This window comes from Phalacrocorax aristotelis, chromosome 15 (genome assembly GCF_949628215.1).
Source record: "Phalacrocorax aristotelis chromosome 15, bGulAri2.1, whole genome shotgun sequence".
Lineage (NCBI taxonomy): Eukaryota > Metazoa > Chordata > Aves > Suliformes > Phalacrocoracidae > Phalacrocorax > Phalacrocorax aristotelis.
In genome coordinates, this window is record NC_134290.1 from 15,789,927 (window position 1) to 15,808,686 (window position 18,760).

Genomic DNA, 18,760 nt, shown 5'->3' on the forward strand with positions numbered 1-18,760 from the left:
TTCTGTCCTTCCCGGATACAGAACGATGTATTGTAATCTGCTCAGTGACAGCAACGTGCGTGTACTCGCTGCCTGTGTTTTTCGGTGGTCTGTGAAATGTGTCTTTTTGGGTTTTGGAAGTATGCCACCTTGTATAGGCCAAATGCTCGTGCTTCGCTGGAGGAAGAATTAGCATGTCTTTTCTTAGTTGTCTCTCATTTGAAACATGCCATCTAGCAGCGCAGGGCAGCCACCTGTTCTTGATGTGCAGCCTCCTCATCTTTCCTTGTGAAAGGGTTTTGCTCCTTTCACAGACCAACAATGCTGCCATTGAGGTAACAGGAAAAACATTCCACCAACAAATCTGTATGAAAATGAAAAATACCCCAGTGCCACGTTGTCAGCAGGAGGGGGGGCGTAGCAGCATTCCATAATCTCTCTCCATACGGTTGCTTTGTTTAGTTTTCTTGTTCAATTTCCCTGAGTAGCAATTTCATATTTATGTGGTTTTTCTCTCGTAGTCTGTTTCTGCACCTCCAAAGGGTTCCAAAGGTACTGCTGGCAGGTCTGGCTATGATGACAGCACTTTGCCTCTGGTGGATAAAAGCCAAGGTCAGTTCTCTTTATCACTTTTTCTATTGTGCTTTGCTTGCTTGTTTTGGGGATTTGACACATCTGTGTTATGGCATGAGCAGGTAAAAACACATTATTTGTGTGGTGGTTTTTTACCCCACAGTTCCAAAAAGGTCAGTCCTGTTAGCTGGATGTGGACAGCATTTCTTCCCTTGTGACATGGACGTTACTGATGATGTGTTCGCAGCTTGTATGCAACATCAGCAGTTAAACCTCCCTGGGAGAGTTTGGGACAGGCATGCGCTGGAACTTCGGAAGAGAACAGCCCTGCTTGACAGTGTTATCTATTAATAAATCTAGCCGTCAGCCAGGCAGTGGCCTTGGCCTTACCCTTACTCAGTACCGGAGTCTTCTCCTTTCTAAATAAATGTGCCTCTTTTGGCAGTGGTTCTTCCTCTGCTGTGCAGTTTTTTCACTGGAGATGGTTTATCCAAACACTAGCTAAGCCTGTCTGTGCGTTTTTGAGGCCTGGTGCAGCCCCAGCTCTACTTCCACTATGACTGCGCTGCCTCTGAATCTGGTTCTAGTTTCTAAGGCTCAGATGTCAAAATTTCCTTTCAGAAATCTTTAGTCTCCTGCTGCAGAGTTTGCCATGTTGCACTTTACCTGGCTTAACTGCCGAGTACTGCAGAAAAGACAGCCCCACGCTGCCCTGCCTGTGACCAAACCTGGCAGATGATGCAGGCAGAGGATGACTTGGGTCAGTTTGCTGATCTGACAATAAACTTCTTGATTTCTCTGTGGGTTAGCTTTCTGTTGGCTCAGCAGGCTGCTAGATTGGATTGTGTGCCATGCGAAGCTGCACCCTTACTTATTTTCGTTCTCTTCTATTCAGGAGAGACCAGAGGGAAGCTTGTAATAGTGGTAGGTAGTCCAAAGCAGGGCTGCGGTTGCTGTTATCACTTGGAGAGAGGGAGTTCTATATTACAGTGCCAAAGCAGAAACTATAAGGCTTACGTGTGCTCTCTGGAGAGCTCAAATCAACCTCGCCTTTCTGAATGGATAACAGTTGAATAGTTTGGGTTTTGTTTGGTTTGTTTTTTTTTTTAACAGTAGTCTCTGCATTCAGCACTTCATGGACCTCTCTGATCCTGTGACTAATATAAAAATACCAGGTGTTGAGAAAAGCAAATGTAACTCAAGACATTTCAATGTTTTTGCTTTATAGATAATGAGAAGGCTGGGAGTCCTGATATGATACCTATGGATGAACTTGGCCCAGGTAAATTCAGTCGCAGATCAAACCCTCTGTCTGGTCCAATAGAGCACGCTGTCACTCACGGCAAAGTTCAGCTATTTCTCTAGGTGATATTCTTTCAGATGGATAAAGCTGACATTTAAAAACAGAACGTTACCGTAAAAAAGATTGGTTGTTGTCTTTTATTTTTTCTTTTAAATACATGTAGAATGTACACACCAATTTCTCCACTACTTTAAGCATATAATAGAGATATAGTGACCTAGCTTTCATGCTAGTCTCTGGCCCTGGAGGCAGCTGCATTCCCTATTACAGATCTGGAAGTCTGGGGATTCCGTAGGGAAAAGAGAGTTGAAAATGTAGTTCAATGTAACACTTGTGCTTAAATCCATTCTGCCTTTGTTTTCTGTGGGTAACACCAAAATAAGTTAGTGTGTGTGATATTCCTGGCTCCACCTTTCATCTACCTGCATCCAGCTGAGCCTGGCTTTTCCTGTAGACTGGGAAGAGCCACCTACTGTCAATGAAGTGTTTTGAGATCGAAAAGCTTTGTAGTTTAAGACTTGTAGAGGGTTTTCTTTACTGAGGTAGATAAAGGGTGCTGTGTGGTCTCTTGGGAATTTGCTTTCCTTCTTCCAGTTGACGTTATTTTTATTTAAATATCTTTATTAATGCCTCCAAATCAAACAGTTTGATATACTGCTATTTGTGACTATAGCTGAAAAAATAGCCAGTTAGAACCAAGCTGAAAGCCAGGCCTGTTCAGAAGTTAAAATAACAGGTATATATTACCTTTTGTATTCTTAGAAAAATGAGATGCTTCCTGCCGTGAATCAACTGTCCCTGTGCATTTTGCCTAAGGGAACACTGAAACATTTGTTCTGACAGTGGAAGAAAATCCCTTCAGAGAAGGCTGCCTGGCAGGATGGCTGTGTGCTAGCAGGTGCTGCAGTGTGGGCAGTGCTGATTGTTTATAGTCGCAATATTAATTGTTGCCTTACGCTTTCAGGAGTCACCGGTACAGCTCTGGGTACAAAATGAGATGCAAATTAACAGCATATGTACAACATCAGGCAGATCCTCTGCGCCGTTCTGTTCTCTGATCTTTTCATCACTATTAGAAGATGAAATCTGTCAAGTTTTCGTGACCCCAGGTCTTGAGTGCTTTTTAACTCCAGTATGCCTAAACTTCGTGCTGTTTCAGAGGTCAGATGAGAGGGACTAAACGAATTTATCCAGTTTAGTATCCTTAATTCCAAGGAACTGGAATAACAAGTTAGTGCTTCATCTCTTCCCTTCAGGCTCTTTCAGATGTCATGGTTTTTGTCTTACAGGCATGCTTACATGAGAAGCTGCTCTACACTATGTTTTCTGATTTTAACTTCATTGTGGACTGTTGTATTCCAGAGTTTTTGCTCTTTTTCCACTCTGGAGTGAATTGGCAGATACAGGCCTCCGGGAGAGAGTGACCTTGCTTGTGTTTGCAAAGAAAATGCATGACAGAGTACCAGAGAAAGTTGTTAGGCATCCCAGCTTATCTTTTTATTCCTTTTTAATGCAGAAAGTCCTGTACTCTGGTTTCAGTTGTGTGTTTTTCCCTTGCCTTCCTCTCTTTCTGACTTCACTTGCCCTAAGATTCTACTTTATATTCACTGTGTTCTAGAGAATTCTCATCTGCCTCCAGCTTTTTGTTGTTCATTTCGTTTCATCTAGACGCTTCCAGGCTGCACGATTATCTTTCTGGTGTACCGCTTCGGTACTGAGCGGTAATTGCCTCGAACACGTTACAGTGTCAGCGCAGAATTCAGTGGATTTCCGTGCCCCACCCATGTCAGAGGTACCCATCCGTTCAGCCAGGTCCTTCCAGCCGCGAGTGTTCGTCCTGCTCCCCTGCAGTGTACGTGACTGCTCGATGCAGAACATCCCCGCCTGTCCGCCACTCGCCTACCGCCTCTTTTCATCAGGGCTCAGCTGTCTTGGTGCCTGGGCCTTTACTGTTAACCCACGTTGACTCTTTTTCAGGACTCCAAAAAGAAAATTGCTATTGTGTCTCAGCTTGTTTGCTAACGCTGTGCGGGTCATCCTTCTCTGTAAAAGAAATTACTTCAGTCTCGGTGTGGCTAGGGAGGCAGAGAGATACGTTCCCCATCAGCTGGCTGTACTAGACCAGTGGGATTCCTGTTGTCTGGAGCAACGGGAGGGCCTGGGTAGAGCATGGGTGTCCTGGGAGATGGCAGAAAACATGTATTATGCGTTACATGGGATGCACTAGACAGCCCAGTGCAGAGATAGCTCAGGTCTGTCAGACTCCATCAGCTCCAGACAAGTGGCTCTACACCGAGGAAGCTGAAGATCATCCATGCTTATTGTCACAGGGTGCCTGAGGGTGGCTGTGACCCTGAGCTGTCTGCAGAGGCAGCAGAACTGTGATCTCGAGGCTGGGTGCCGAATTTGTGAGTTCTCTAAAACTGGATCTGTGCCTCAGTTAACCTCCAGACAGGCAGACAAAAGCATCTGGGAGCTGAGAATTGTTCAGACCAGAGACACAGAGTTCAGGTGCCCCTGTCCTACGTGCCCATCTTCAGGCATAACTTCTCCTTTCTCTTCCTCCTCCTTTTTGATGGGTCCAGAGGTTTGGTGAGTCGAGAGCTGTGTGAGGGCACAGATGGACTGACACTCAGCAGGCATTTGGTCCTGTAATTTGTGATGACATCAAAATGGTGCTGCAGAGTGAATGGCAGATGGTCAGTGAAGCAATGCAGGAGACAAGCAGAAAGTTGAGAAGGAGGAATAAACAAGCCAAGAATGGGACGTGCCTCTATTGACCAGCATGACTTTTGTCGATACATTGAATTGTATTAACTCAGAATAATGCACTTCTACCATGGAGCAGTAAGCTCTGTAGCGGTCTCCTTTATGCCACAGGAACAGAGGTAATTCTGATCACTTCTTAGAATTAATCTGAAACCTGGGAGAAGCAGTGCTTCCTAATTCCTTAGGAGAGTTGTGGTCCTTGGAGCACTGAGGTATTACTTCTCTGATGCAGCCTTCTTCAAGATATTTCTCATTTTATTAGGTCAAATAATGAACTTCCTATCTCTGCTGCTGCTGCTTATCTTGACAGACTCATAGCACAGCGTGTGGTTTTTAGAAACACATAATCCATTAGCGCTGCTGTGCGCGGCACCGTCGGCACACGGACCACACAGCAGCGGGCTGACGGTAGGACCTGCAAAATGTGTTGGGACTTAGATATGAAGAACAAAGTTCCTGACCGTTATTTGTTGTTAGATTTCTGCCACTGTGCAAACGCTTGATCTTCCTGTTGCTGCTGTCCTGGATAAGCATGGTTTTAAAAAAAAATTTTAGTAGTATTAAAGATCTGTTGTGCTTTTAATTTCTTGTGATTGCAGTCCTTACTTCTGACCCCGCTCCCTGGGAAGCATCCCAGCTGCTGTACTTCACTTCGTAGCTCTTGCTTTCTGGGGGTGGGTTAAAGGTTTCCTTTGTATCGTGGCAATTCATTTAAAAAATGTTTGTGGGTTGCCCGTGATGATGGCACTGCAGAAATGCAGAGTGATCCATACATCACTGGGAGTATAATTAATATTAGACTGTAAAAAGCTACTGATCAGTTATTGGGCTTTTTATTTTTTTCTTTTTTTTTTTTTTTGAGTCAGCATGTTTCCATCATTTGAATATATACCTGCGGGAACTATGTACTCCTAAACAAATGAGGAATCTTGAGATTAGGATACGACTTGCTAGCAGTATTCATGCCTGTCATTTGAAAGAGCAGTACTGATCACGCGTTCCCCACAAATGCTGGCTGGGTAGCTGGATGCAGCTGGGAGGCTTTAGGGTTTTTTTCTTTCCTGTTTGAAAGGAGTAGCCAAGAATGTTAGGCATCTAACATGTAAGTAAAGCTCTGTGTAGCAATTATTTTCATGCTTTAATATCTCTGTACTACATGTATAACTCCAAAATTCCTTAGTTATTTTTAGGCGTCGCGGTTAAATGATCTGTTACTATCCATGGTGTCGTAAACATGCTGCTTCAGGTGCTTGTTGCAGCTCTGTGTGCGCTTTCATTTGTAAGATGCATCAGAAAACTACAGCTCTTGTAAAACATAAGCTGGCTGTGGCCAGCGTAAACATGATTTAGGCCCTGCTCTGCGACCTGTTTGGTACCTGTCGCTCCAGCCGCCTGCTTTTTGTCATGTGGGCAAACAGTGCCTCTGTATGCCACGGGAACCCCACGAAAAGCACGACTTACTGTTTCTTAATGACCTGTTGCAGGCAAGTAATAAACCAAGAGGGGAGCATTTTGGTGGTTTATGTAAAACCTTTTTGTGGTATTCTAAGAACCCAGTTTGTCAGGATGTGAAAACAGTGATCCCTCAATTACACAAGGGAAAACAAAAGCCTCCAGGGAGCTATAAATTTGAGTGTCGTTTACTCCAGATTACAGCGCTGTCAAAGCAGAGCAGGAGAGGATCTATTTGTCACTCATAATGAGGGAAATCTGATGCATCAGGAAAATAAATTAAGATTTGCTTTGGCTGCCAATGATTCAAAGCAAAGGTTCTGAAATAATTAGAGCCATTTCTTTATAAAACCCTCTCACGCTTTTCTTCCTCGTGTTCCTCACGCTTTCATATTGTTTCTCAGTTGTCAGGAGAAAAATCACCAACAGGTGCTACTTTCTATTGAAAGGCAGTCCGAGCGCAGCAGGGTTTGCACCAGGATCTCTTCCAACTCGACAGGCCCTTTTTCTCAGTGCTCTGAAAAGGGACTCTTCCAAATTATTGTCATGTCCTGCTAGTAGTCGGGCTCAGGAGGAGTGCGAACATGCTGCAGAGCATTCAGAGAGTGAACACAGCCAATTAATCAGGCCGCTAAGCAAGGAACACAAGATCTGGGCTGAATTTGGAGCTCATTAGCCACAGGGTGCAAGATGACAACTTGCTGCTTTCCCTGGGCGCACTAAAAACTGCAGCAGGCTGGGATGAAAACAGCGCTGCCTGCTAATGTGTGCCAGCATCTGGCAGCAATAGAAAATGAGGGCTTTTCTGTTTTGGTTTAAGCTGGTAAAAATGAAATTTCAGAGCTGGAATGCATGTGAAAAGCTGCCAGCACCTTTGGGTTGCAATGGCTTATTTTCCTGTTTCTTTGCTGAAGGATTCTGCTCGCACCAGCTCTGGTTTTGCTCTTATTTGTGCTTCATGCCTGACTGTCATGTCATTTCTCCGCAGATGGGTACTCCACCATCGATCACCGGGACAAGGAGCGCAAATACAAGACCAGTGATAATACAGGGGATGCCTCAGAGAAAGAACCTTTAAAAGTGAGCTTCCTCTTACTGCCGAATGCTAGTTAGTGCCTTTAAAAGAAAGGAAGCCTGGTGTCCTCAGCAAGAAATACTGGGTAGTTACTCGCCAGGGGGCTGTAAAGGGCTTTTTTTGTTGTTGTTGGGTCTTGCTGCTGCTGCTGCTGTTTCTGTTGGGTTTGGGGCTGGGGTGGGGGGGGGCGTTGGGTTTGTTTTGGGTTTTTTTGTTCTTTTAGGTAAAGGCACCATTTCCAGTGCAGGAGCAAACGCAGGCAATCACTGTACAGTGGATGAGGTTGTACAAACAGAAAGTGTCTGTCCTGTCACACTCGTCCAGGCAGCATTCCCAGCCCTAAAGCGTGCAAGCGTGCTCAGACTTTGTGCTGAGAACAGTCGCTTCAGGCTGTCGTGCTGCGTTACTGTTTTCCGCCTGAGAAGTAGGTGTGAGCCTGTGTGTCCGGGGGCAGCAGTGTGGCGAACGGTATTCGTTTCCCCACCTCGCATCCACAGTCCTGACAGTGGACCATGGGCCAAGGAGATGGAGGGAGACACCTGCATCATTATGTGTGCGCCTTCTAAAAACAAATTTAGACAACTTTGTAATTAAAAAACCAATCTTACTTCACAAAGCTCTTTGTATTGTGAGCTGTGTGCAAATGTGGCTTAGTAGGCTCTGTGTAATTCCTGCTGCATTGCTACGCCTTTTCAGCAGACCTTTTTAGAAGTTGCTTCATGCTGTGGATGTCAGTCCTCCCTGGCCTCAAACCAAGCTTGTGCTTTTCCTCTGGGGGAAGTACTTTCGAGGAGGAAGAGGAGGATTCAGTGAAACAAGAGTCAGTGGTGGGAAACACTATTGTTAGTCGGGAGAAAGCCAACCTTAATAACCTTCAGCACGTTGCTGATAATATCAGAAAATCCAGGTGATTCAGTGGAAACAATTAAACTTCAGTCAGTTGAAAAGCAAACCCACCCTTACTGAACAAGGGAAATAAAAATGTGATTTGGAGGAAAAATATTTCCATAGAGCATGAATTAGGAAGATGTCCTGCTGCATCAGTCTGCCCGTATTAACTCGCCTGGGCGTGCACTTCCTGCTGCGTCCTGCCTTTCCATGAGGGTATGCCGGGGGGAAGGGCTTCAGTCCAGCCGGGTATTTTTCAAGCACAGATCACTCTCTCCAATTTGCCAGCTGTGGGTATAGGTGCACCCTGTTGAAGGCTGCCCAGTTGGACTTTTTGGTAGAGGTGGTTGTGCTCCCTCATTTATTTTTGGAACTGATAAAACTGAGCTGATAAGTCATGCAGCGTGTGCCCCTGCTCCAACATGGTAAGAGATGGTCCTGCCTGAACCAGTGTCAGTGAAATAAACCTTCTAGTTTCCTCACCACAGTGCTAATGTTTTGCAAGGGTGCAGTGGGAATGGACACATGAAGTGACATAAGAATGTTGGTCAACAGGAGCTTGACAATGTCTTTCTAAGGAGATAGGCTTAGGCAGGAAAACTAACACACACCTGTTACTTTTGCCACTCAAAATTCATAAAAGTTGTCTGATACAACCCTCAAAATCACATCAAGCAGCCTAAACTCCAGTGTAAGTCTGAAGTGAAGCACAGCCCAGAGTTCAGTGAGTAGCTGCTTTGCTTTCGTGAGAAAAAGAACGTTTCACTTTGGCAGTGGGGCTCCCACAGGGTCTCCCCCGGCAGCCTGTGCTGCCTCTTGGTTTTAAGGACAGAGGGTAACCCCAGTTCACCTGTTGTACACACCCGAGGTATGCGCTGCCGTGCCCTCAGCTGGGCAGAGCTGAGTAGCTGCTTCTCGTCCTTCTCCCTGTGCTGTGAAACAGAAATACATCTGTGGGGTCTTCTGGCTTGGGGACTGTTTGATAACCATGGCTGCGAGGCTCAAGAGTGGCTGGGAATTGTCAATAATGATGGCAGGGAAGCCCAGCCTTTTGGCTGTTGCAGATGCTTCTGTCAGTATTGCGCTTTTGCTACTCTTTGTTTCTTTCTCTACCACTAATTTTCCCTCGAGCTTCTTTAAGCTGATTTGTTTGGTGGTTTTGTTTGATTAATCCGCTCTGTTTTGCCTTTAACTCCTCACCCTGTGCTGCAGAATGACACAAATAGGAAAAACATTAACAGGAGTAACAGGGCTTCGGTGAATCTGGTGGATGCCCGTGACATTAAACCCCAGCCTGTTGACTCCTGGGTCTAATTTGCATGCATGGTAGGTCCTTTTAATGGTAATTAAATGGTGCTAGTGATTAACTTGTCTCGTGCATGATCTGTATCACTGTGGAATCTCTTCGAGGCTAACTGCTAACTGGGTCCTTTCAGACAAATGAAAATGCATTTGAAGAAAAAGTGGTGTTTGTATTATTCAGTGACTCTTTAATGAAATGCAATCGAACACCACCGCTTGATTAAAAAATAACCTGTCAAATAACCAGGCAGAAAATTAATATCGTGAATGATGGGTTGTCAGCTGGAATGTGCAAGATTTCTGCTGTCAGGTCATAGGAATGAATTTGAATAGTGTGTTCCTGCTTCCAACCATTTTTTCCCCTCCATGCTCATTATAAGGATTAGCCTGAGACTTAAGGAAAAGCATATCCTTGACTGCTTATGGATGTCCCCCGAGGTTCCCCCGAATTACACAGCGCTGCCCACCTGCAGGAAAGCTGCTGGCTGTACACAAGTTACTTTGCAAGGAGAGATGATTTTGGTTAAACAATAAGCATTGACCCACAACTCCCACTTCTCAATTCCTTCCCCCCCCCGTCGCTAAAGAAAGGTGCCTTTTTGCTGCTTTCTGGTTCTGTGCCTTTGCCACGTGCCAAGTTCCTCAGTAATGTCACTGGCCTTTCTTCACTCCTGCCACTGCTAATCTGTCGCCTGCTGTCTGGCTAGGCAGCCCTCTACCCCGTTACACCTCCTGGCACTCTGTCAGATGCGATGCTATGTTTGGAACAGCAGGTTTTGTGCCCCTGGCTATGACTAAAGGAAAACCTTAGTGACTGTAGCGAAGGCACTGGGCAGCTTTCCCATCAGAGTGGACAATGGGCCTTTAAAGGCCCAAATTCTGAAACATGGAGGATCATCCACCCCCATAAATTATGTGGAAATCACTTGCATTAGTTGGGAGAGAAAACTCCGGTATGGTTTTGGATTCCCCCCTGCCCCTTTCATCTTCTAAAAGCCTAGTATAAGTGCTAAGTGTTTACAGATTGTTTGTGTTCCTGGGTCGGAAGCACCTGCCCAGAGCAGTCTTTCAGCATTGCCAGGCTCTCTTATGTAGCCACGGAGCAGACCCTGGCACCGTTGGCTTCCCACGGCTGGTCAGCGCTGCGTGGTCAGCCTTTTTGGCTTAGCCGAAGGGCAGAGATAAATGTGTGTGTGTGTGTAGTGCCTGGACGCTTCGCTCCTGCACCCTGCCTCTGAGCAGTGAAGGCTTGCAGGTGGGGTACAGGCTTTGAAACATGAACTCTGTGCTCCTTTTCTCCCAGTCATACCCTTCAAGGAACCCATATACCAGGGGTAGGTTGGCATTCCCAGTCACTGTCCTATCACTGGGTGATGGACATCACCATAGTCACGTCACTTGCTGGTATTAATCAGTTTTGACTTTATTTCACAGGGCTAGAGTCCAACCACGTTTTTTTTAATTGAGGGGGAGAAGCAAACATCGAATCGACACAGAGGATCTCATCAGTCACCACTGCCATTCAGATTTGGAGGGCGCTGCATCACTGACCAGGCTGCAGATTCTAGGAGGATGTGGGGAGAAAACACAGCTGACTGCCATTGCCGACCCCGGAGCACCATGCCTTACCGCAAGACGATTGGCTTTTCAACTCGGTTACATTCCCACCAGAAATAGCCGTCACCTCCCCCTCCCTCCCACTCCTGCAAGAAGAGAGAATCCAGGCTTCCATCTAGCTGGCTGCGTTCTTAGGCGACTCTTACATGTGGATGGTGCCAAGTAGGAGAAGTGAAGGTCATGCGGCAGCAAAGACGACAGCTTCACAAGCAAAAGAGAAACTGCAGAATATTTGAAATAATATCGTAGGTGTAGCCATGAAGATAATAGCACTTTTCTGGTTTGGGGCTCGTTGTTTTGTTCTTTGTTTTGGGGGATTTCTTTTGAACTGTGAATCTAACATTTTTAAAGGCGTTTTGAAAAATGTTTAGGTTTTCTTTATTATTTCCACAGAAAGTGCGGGAATGTTGAGTTGGTTTATTAGATTTCTGTGAAAGGAGAAAATGCAGAACAAAAACTATTAAAGGCTGGTCAAATGAACTGGAGGGTGGATGACAAAATTGATGCAAGCTGTATAATCTGCTTTTAGAGTAAGCTATATCAATCACAGTGCTATATTATCATTATAATCTGGTGTACAATACTTCTGCCTTTTGAATTCTGTAATGGCTCTGTTTTTATTTCCACATATAGAAAAGCAGTTTATTGAAGGTTTCAGTGTCCCTGGTTCAGAAATCTATGCTGAGAAATGGAGTTGGCTGGCTTTTATTTCCTTGTTCTCAAAGATCACAATAAGGAGCTTTTACACTTTAAATGTACCAGTGCCGCGTTGATGATTAACAATTTGTTTTTCCATAGCTGTTAACACGTTGGAAGAAAATAAGAGCTTTTTCGTAGGATGTCTTATTTTAAACACACTATAAATTTTAGATGGGTCTGTCACTTATATTTGATGGCAAATTTATCACTGTTGGGTCCACGTTTGCTTTGGGCTATAGATCCTGAAGAAGAATGCCACAAAGGGAACTGGTTTGGCATTTTTAAAGTCATCATCGTGATTTCTGTGTTCCTTTGGATTTGTTTTGAGCTTACATACTTCATTTGGTGTGAAAATAACCCGTGTGCAACGGTTCTCCTCTGAGATGCCAAGGCCTGCTTTGTGTAAGGGGGAATTTTTACCTTTCGAGATGTACCCTGCATATATGGTACCCGGTAACGCCATGAATGACATGACTTCAGATCACTGATTTTCTCCAGGCATTGGTCAAGGGAGGGCAGCAGATGAGAATAGGAAGCAAATGTCACGCTAGTAGCATCGGAGGACTTTTGCTGATTTTATTTCGTTGCCACTGTTCTTTGATTGCCACGTTTAGTTTTAAACAAGCTCCTAAAAAACGGTGTGACTGGAAAGCACATTTTTGAATCTAGCAAACATCAGTTGCGGTTTTCAGTGCCTGCCGTTTCCTTTGTAATTAAAAAGGGGAAATATCCAACGACCTCACCTCCCCCGAAATATTACTGTAATAGTAAACATCAAAAAGTTTTATAAAAAAAAAATTAAAAGTTTAAAAAAAAGGCAAGTACCAAGAGCTTTGTATCTTCTTGAGTATATTAAAAATTTGACATGAATACATATATATAAATAAAAAAATCTATATATCTATATATATATATTGCTGTGCAGAGGATAGGTTAACAAAACCATGTAAAGTAGTTTGCAGGAGAGGGAAGCATTTGTTGATTCAGGGAAAAAGACTGATGCCAGAAGCTGTCAGTGATTTGGATGATACAGGTGCTCCTTCACACCCTCCCTTTTTTCACCCTCATCTTCCACGTACGTTGCAGTGGTTGCTTCTGGATCCTGGGGAAGGTGAAGTTGCTCAGAGCAAATTGAGGTAGCAAAGCTTTGGTTTTTCACCTGCATGAGAGTCCTGTTGGGCCAAAGACGCTCAGCGGATCAAGGGAAGCAAAGAGATACATCTGTGATTATCTGCGTTTGTGTCGGGGCAGTGTCTCTCTGTGTGTAGACATGAAGTGTGGCAATGAAACCAGATACATAGTCTGACTGTATATTATATCAATGGTGCTCTTTTCATACTTGTTCTGCCAATACGCGGAGACCCTTTTAACCAAGCTACACAGAAGAGTTTTATATCACTTTTGGTTATGTACTTGGTGTATTCTTTTTGTATATGAAGGATTTTTTTAAAAACGTTCAGTAATTAGCAATGGAACCTGCTTTGTAGCTGATTAGAACAGTGTAAGAGAAGGGCCGTGCTATCAGTCTGTCCCTGATCTACTTCAAAACGTATATTTACCAAAGGAGTCTGAGCAAAAGTTCACTTAAAATAAAGACCTGACTGTTGAAAGGAGTCTCTGCTAAGACTTTGTGATTTAGTTATTGTACAGATATTTCAAAGCCAGCAAGAGGTCAACAGAGAAAACTGCAGGAAGGGAGAAGTGAAGTGGCATGGGGCCAGTGATGTCCGTGACCTCCTATCCCAGATATCCCGTGGCTCTTCGTGGGGCGCTACAGGGACACTCAAAATCTGGGTCGGGATCTACTTTGGCCTCTGTCATTAGTGGGCGAAAACCACCGAGGAGTACTTGAGAAGCAAATTCAGACCCTATCCCACTTCCCCCAAAATCCTTTTCGTATTCGCACTGCGCCCTGTGATAAGCAAACCTCCCTGTCAGGTTAGATGGCATCGGCTACCCAGGTATACTGGTATAGTATATATACCAGGTATATGCCCAGCAAACTGTTTTCCTGGGGGTAAGTGTTTGTGCCGGCCGGTGTAGTTGTCAGCTGGCAACGTCGTTTGTTGCTGTAGAAAAGCAAAGGATGTGTATCAAGAGGTCAAGTACCAAGTCCATGGGCCCAGAGTTCCCCTGGGAGTCACACGTCTCACCCCTGCCCTTCCCATGCCTTACGATAACAACGCATTCCCAAGTATGTAGCAATAACCCATCATTTACATTACTGTGGTTTTTTTCTTCTCACCAAACTGTCGTTTGGATATTGAGGAAGGAAAATGGATTGGGGGGCGAGTTGCATGCGAGGCCATCACCTTGCATTACCAGCCCACCAGCTGAAGTCCAAAGCGCGGTACTTTGAACCAGGTCTGGTGATGTTATTTCCCTTTCATCTATGGCCACAAGCTCGGTGGTGGGATGTGCGCCCCACCTGCCCTTACCTCTCCCCTTGTTGGCACAAGTGTGACTGGCTGGTTGAGCTGTTCGGGGTTGTGGGTGGATGAACCCGTAATTGTTGTATTTTGGTAGCAGGGACCGTATGTAAAGAAGGGAAAGCGGCAGTGTGTGTGACTAGAGCTGCAGTAGGGTCTAGAGTCTCCTGCTAAAAGGTAGGCAGTGCTTTGTAGGGTTCAGGTATGTGACCTCCTCTTTTCCTGTTGGCTCCACTGTGAAAACTGGAGGGAATCTGCCTGCAAAGAGCTGAGGTAGAAGAGATTTCTACCCGCAGCAATTCTAGTGGGAGGGATGGTTGTGGAAGGGAAGCGATGGTGTTGCAAGACTCCTGCTAAAGAGAAGGAGGAAATGTGATGGCCCAGTGAGGACTGAGATGACAGAGGGGAGAGGGAGGCTTCTGATGGCATGTAATTACTGCAGAACTTTCTTCGCAGGGAGGTGGCTTGCACATCTCGCCACCATCTTCACTAAGTTGTGGAGCTTTTAAAAAAAAAAAAAACCAAAAACAAACCCCCAAGCCATTGTGTGTCCAGACTTCCCTGGAGAAGCACCAGGTTTGGTTGTTGAGTGTGAGCTTGTGCTTACAGGCTCCCAGGTTGGTCTGTCTGTGGAATCCCAGGAGGAGAGCGGAAAGGCAAGGCTTTAGGACACTCTGTTTCTGTCTTGGAGTTAAGTAGTAATTTAGCCATAAGTGTAACTTGACAACTCAAGATGTGTTGCCAGCTTGAAATGCTCCCCAGAGAATAGCTTGGGCAGCCGTGGGTCCTGGTCGTCAGTGTCTCCTGGGCAAAGCACCTGCCTATCCTAGTTCTACGTTTGTGCGCTCAGACATGCCGATTCTGGATGTGTCCGTATCAGGAAAGCACATCTTGTCTCTTTTGCCAAGACACCACAGAAGGGACTGGCCTGGGGACTCGGAACTGACTTGCTGGAAGCGACGCATCAGGAAAGCAGGGCGTTTGTTACTGCAGATCAGTAAGTTCTTGGCAGCCTCAGGAGTCACGTTCAGCAAGGCTTTCTCGTGTGCAAGGCTTGTGCTCAGCAAAGCAGGTTTCGCTCCTAGAACAGTTCCATGAGACTGAAGGTGGTGAGTTACCTTCTGTTACTTGCCTTAAAGCTGAGCGTATAGGCTCAGCTACCTGTGAGAGAGGTGCGCATTAAACCCTTCAAGTAAGCAAAGCTTCAGAAGCCAAATGGGCACATGAGGGTGGTTGTAGGTTGCAGCCTCTTCTGCTGTCCGCCTGCCCGCTCAGTGAAACCTACAGCGTGCCAACAACTTCAGCCAGCATTTCTGTGCTGGTGGGGTGGAGTCGTGCTCTCACAGTTTTTGAAGGTGTTTATATAGGCATAGTTTCTTGCAAAATTGCTTCATTTTGATGCCCCTAAAACCTGGTGTTTCCTTATCTTTGACAGAGAAATTTTCTGAGTTATTGGTACAGTAACTAATCTAGTGCATTTAAGGGGAAGGTATCATGAACCTTTTTTTTCTGTCTTAAGTTTTACATCAGGGTAGGATGTTCTGAAGTCCGAGGTGAGGAGGAAGGTAATGCAGATACTACAAGGCCTGCCAATCTGGTTCTTACTGTTCAGAAAAACAAAACAACTAGACTAAGAAGCTTACTGGTAATTAGTAGCTAATGTGTTTGTAACTATCATGTGCCTTAAAATTTTCATGGTAGAAGAATAAAAAAAAAATCAACAATGTGTTTTCTGTAATACTGCTCAACATTCTCTCTGTAGTTTAGACTGGTGGGATTTTGCATTGTATTTACACTGTACTATAAACTGAAACACTTACGGTTTGATTTTACAAGTATGGAGAGGAAAAAAAAGGTGGATTATGCTTTTCATAGAACAAATGTTACCGTGACAGAATGTATTATTACTATTATAGGATCTTTCCATAATGCAGACAAGTAGAATGCTTGTTAGAAACCAGGTATGTAGGATTACAATTTGGTGTGTTTTCAATAAACCATGCCTGGAAAGAATACATGTGCCATTGGTTATCTTTTTGTTATGTCAGGTATCTCAAATATTCTTTGGCTTTGCAACAGCAGCTTTCTGTGGCAGGGGATTGTTCGACCCTAGCTGAGGTCAGCGCTCTGCGCATTAGTGAGAGGTCAGTGGTAATGAGGGCAACTGGAATATCCTTTAAACTCGTATAGCTGAAAATTTTTGATTCATTGCCATATGCCGGAGTTGTAGCACGAAGTCCTGTATGGACCCTGGGCTGCGGATCATGGGGTTTTTTCCTTTTTAACAAATGAGCATATTTCTGTGGGAAAGACGTTGCATCACTTCAGAGGGACATTTGGGACCACAAGCCTGACTTGCTGATGGCTTTTCCATTTGGGAAGTTATTAACCTTTCCCAATTTAGCAATAAAATCCATGTAACTTTACAAAGATTTCTCTTTTCTAAAATGTGTGCAAGTATTCCCATAAATGTGTATAAGTATAAGAAAATCTTTAAGTTCATCATAGTGAAATATGAGGTTTGGTTGAGATGAGAAATGTTATTTTGGGGATGTGCCAAATAATTTACATTTGTTGCTGTGTGGGGGAGAAAAATCCCAATACTGAAAAGTCAACCATGTGTTTCAAGTAACAGGCAGTTACCGACAGATCTTACTTCCCTTGAGGACTGCCTCTCCCTGGCACGTTCGTCTGTGTTGATGCGACCAGCAGGGAGACTGGTGCGCCTGAACATGTCATGTGTACCGCCATGCCTTCGTGGAGCATGACAAAACTCGGTAATCTTGATGTGAGTGTTCTGCAAGGTCTTAGAGCAGAGATCAGGTTCTCTGTGAGCGAAAGGTTGATGAATCATTGACAGTAAGGACATTTGCCGTATGCCAACGCCTGCCTGTACCATTCACAGCACTGTAAGGTTCCATTTACTTGTAAATGCTTGCAAACATCACTTGGAAGGTCATCTTCAGCTTGCTTTCCCCCATTTCAGGGAATGCATCCCCTGGAGTTTGTAGACTCTTCTCCAGATTCTGTTCTTGCAGCTGGAGGATCTGGTTTCATGAGTGCTGTGGCAAGATGCGGGCTCCTGGGATAGGTACTATCGGTGTTCCGCTGCAATGAGAAGCCTGATTTTTCCTTTGCGGATGCACTAATATGGCCATGAATAGTAGATGCTGTAGGTAAGGTACTGGCTAAAACAAGGATGTTGTTTCCACACCTGACCTTTTATAGCTGTCAAAGTGATTTCATTTGCAGCTTATCACAGGTTGAGCAAATGGAAGCAGCAAGTCCTGCAGGAGACAGGTTAACCTCGTCACAACGGGCAAGAAATATCACAGCCCTCATCTGTTTCAGGTTTCAGCAATGTCTTGGGGGGAATATTATGTCCTCGTTGGTCTCTTCCCCAGTGTCTTACTGTGACGGTCTCTGTGCAACTGAAGCACAGCAATGGCAGAATCACGTTCTGGTGGGAGATGACACGGGATTTTTTACGATGGAAGTTTGTTTTATAATGGGAGCATTAACTGAGCTGTAGAGACAGAGGCAAAGACTAAAACTCTCTTACTATGTGCACAGCCATCACAGCTAGCTGTTATTCGTAAGATACCTTACAATTGATTCCTAACTGACTGCTCAGCCAAATAAGCATGTGTCGCTGCCCTGATGGTGTCACCTTTGGTGGGGGAGTTGGGATTTCAGGGTGTCACTCTTGCTGCTCCCGTGGGGGTTCTGTGTGTTCTCTTCACTGCATCTAATGCTTGACTCTACTCAAAATTTTTCAGGGCATTGCTTTTCACTTCCCCATACTGGTGGGAGGCAGCGCCAGCTCCTGTACAAACGCGCGATGGCTGCTGTTTGCTCTGATCATCTCTGCTGTAAGGATTGCTATGTGCGTGCTGTTGTGCTCAATTTGGTATTAAATTAGGAAGCAAAAGGGACTAGTGCTGGGTTTGACTTCCTCATAAATCATCCTCCTCTCTTGTACACCCATTTAAAGAATTGGTTCAATATTTTGAAAGACAACATTATGTCCCTTTGAGGTAAGAGACTTTCACGTGTTGCCTGAATCGCTATGACAACCTAGAGAGTAGCTGTTATTTGGAGAATAGATCTCAGCTACCAGTATTTGGTGGGATCGGCCCTTTGTGACATGAGTTGTGAGGATTTGCTGGAAGTTGTGTGTTGTTTTAGGGGAGTTTTTCCACTGGGAGCTTTCTATCAGCGTACACTCCCGGCAGTCTTTAAACACATGCTGCCAGATGTACAGTTCCATACCTGTTTTGTGCAAGAATAGGTTGTGTCTTCTGTTTGCAGTAGGCTGACGTTGCCGCAACGCTCAGTAGGTTTTTAGAATATATTTGAATTAGAAGACCCATTGTCTACTTTTTGCTTCTCCCAGAATTCAAAGCACGTCTTTATTTTGACAAGTAACTCTTCTCCCTGGGAGATGTGACATTTATGTGTCAGTGACTCCAGATCGTATTTGCTCAACTGACCAAGGGCCTTTTTTCTAATTGTCAGTCATGCAAGCCGAGTCGGGCTTTTTCCTTTTCATCCCTTGCCACTAATAATTAAGAGCATTTCAGAAGTGTGGTCAAGTGGAAACATTTTTCCTGTATATGGAATTCTGTAAATAATCTGATGATACATGCTTTGTGTTTATTATTACTGTTTGTT

General features: G+C 44.7%; 1 protein-coding gene across 12 annotated transcripts in view; it reads left to right on the forward strand.

Annotated features, from left to right (window-relative positions):
* The window catches only part of ARVCF (ARVCF delta catenin family member), a 284,187-nt gene extending 271,742 nt beyond the window's left edge, over positions 1-12,445 (forward strand). For 10 of the 12 annotated variants that reach the window (XM_075110135.1, XM_075110138.1, XM_075110133.1 and 7 more), the window contains 5 exons: positions 501-591; positions 1,781-1,834; positions 7,065-7,156; positions 9,252-9,365; positions 10,776-12,445. In XM_075110135.1, the coding sequence (XP_074966236.1) occupies positions 501-591; positions 1,781-1,834; positions 7,065-7,156; positions 9,252-9,353 (339 nt within the window). In that variant the 3' untranslated portion in view covers positions 9,354-9,365; positions 10,776-12,445. The remainder of the gene's footprint in view (positions 1-500; positions 592-1,780; positions 1,835-7,064; positions 7,157-9,251; positions 9,366-10,775) is intronic. The other 2 variants (XM_075110142.1, XM_075110132.1) reach the window with 1 other exon arrangement.
* Positions 12,446-18,760: the final 6,315 nt, after the last annotated feature.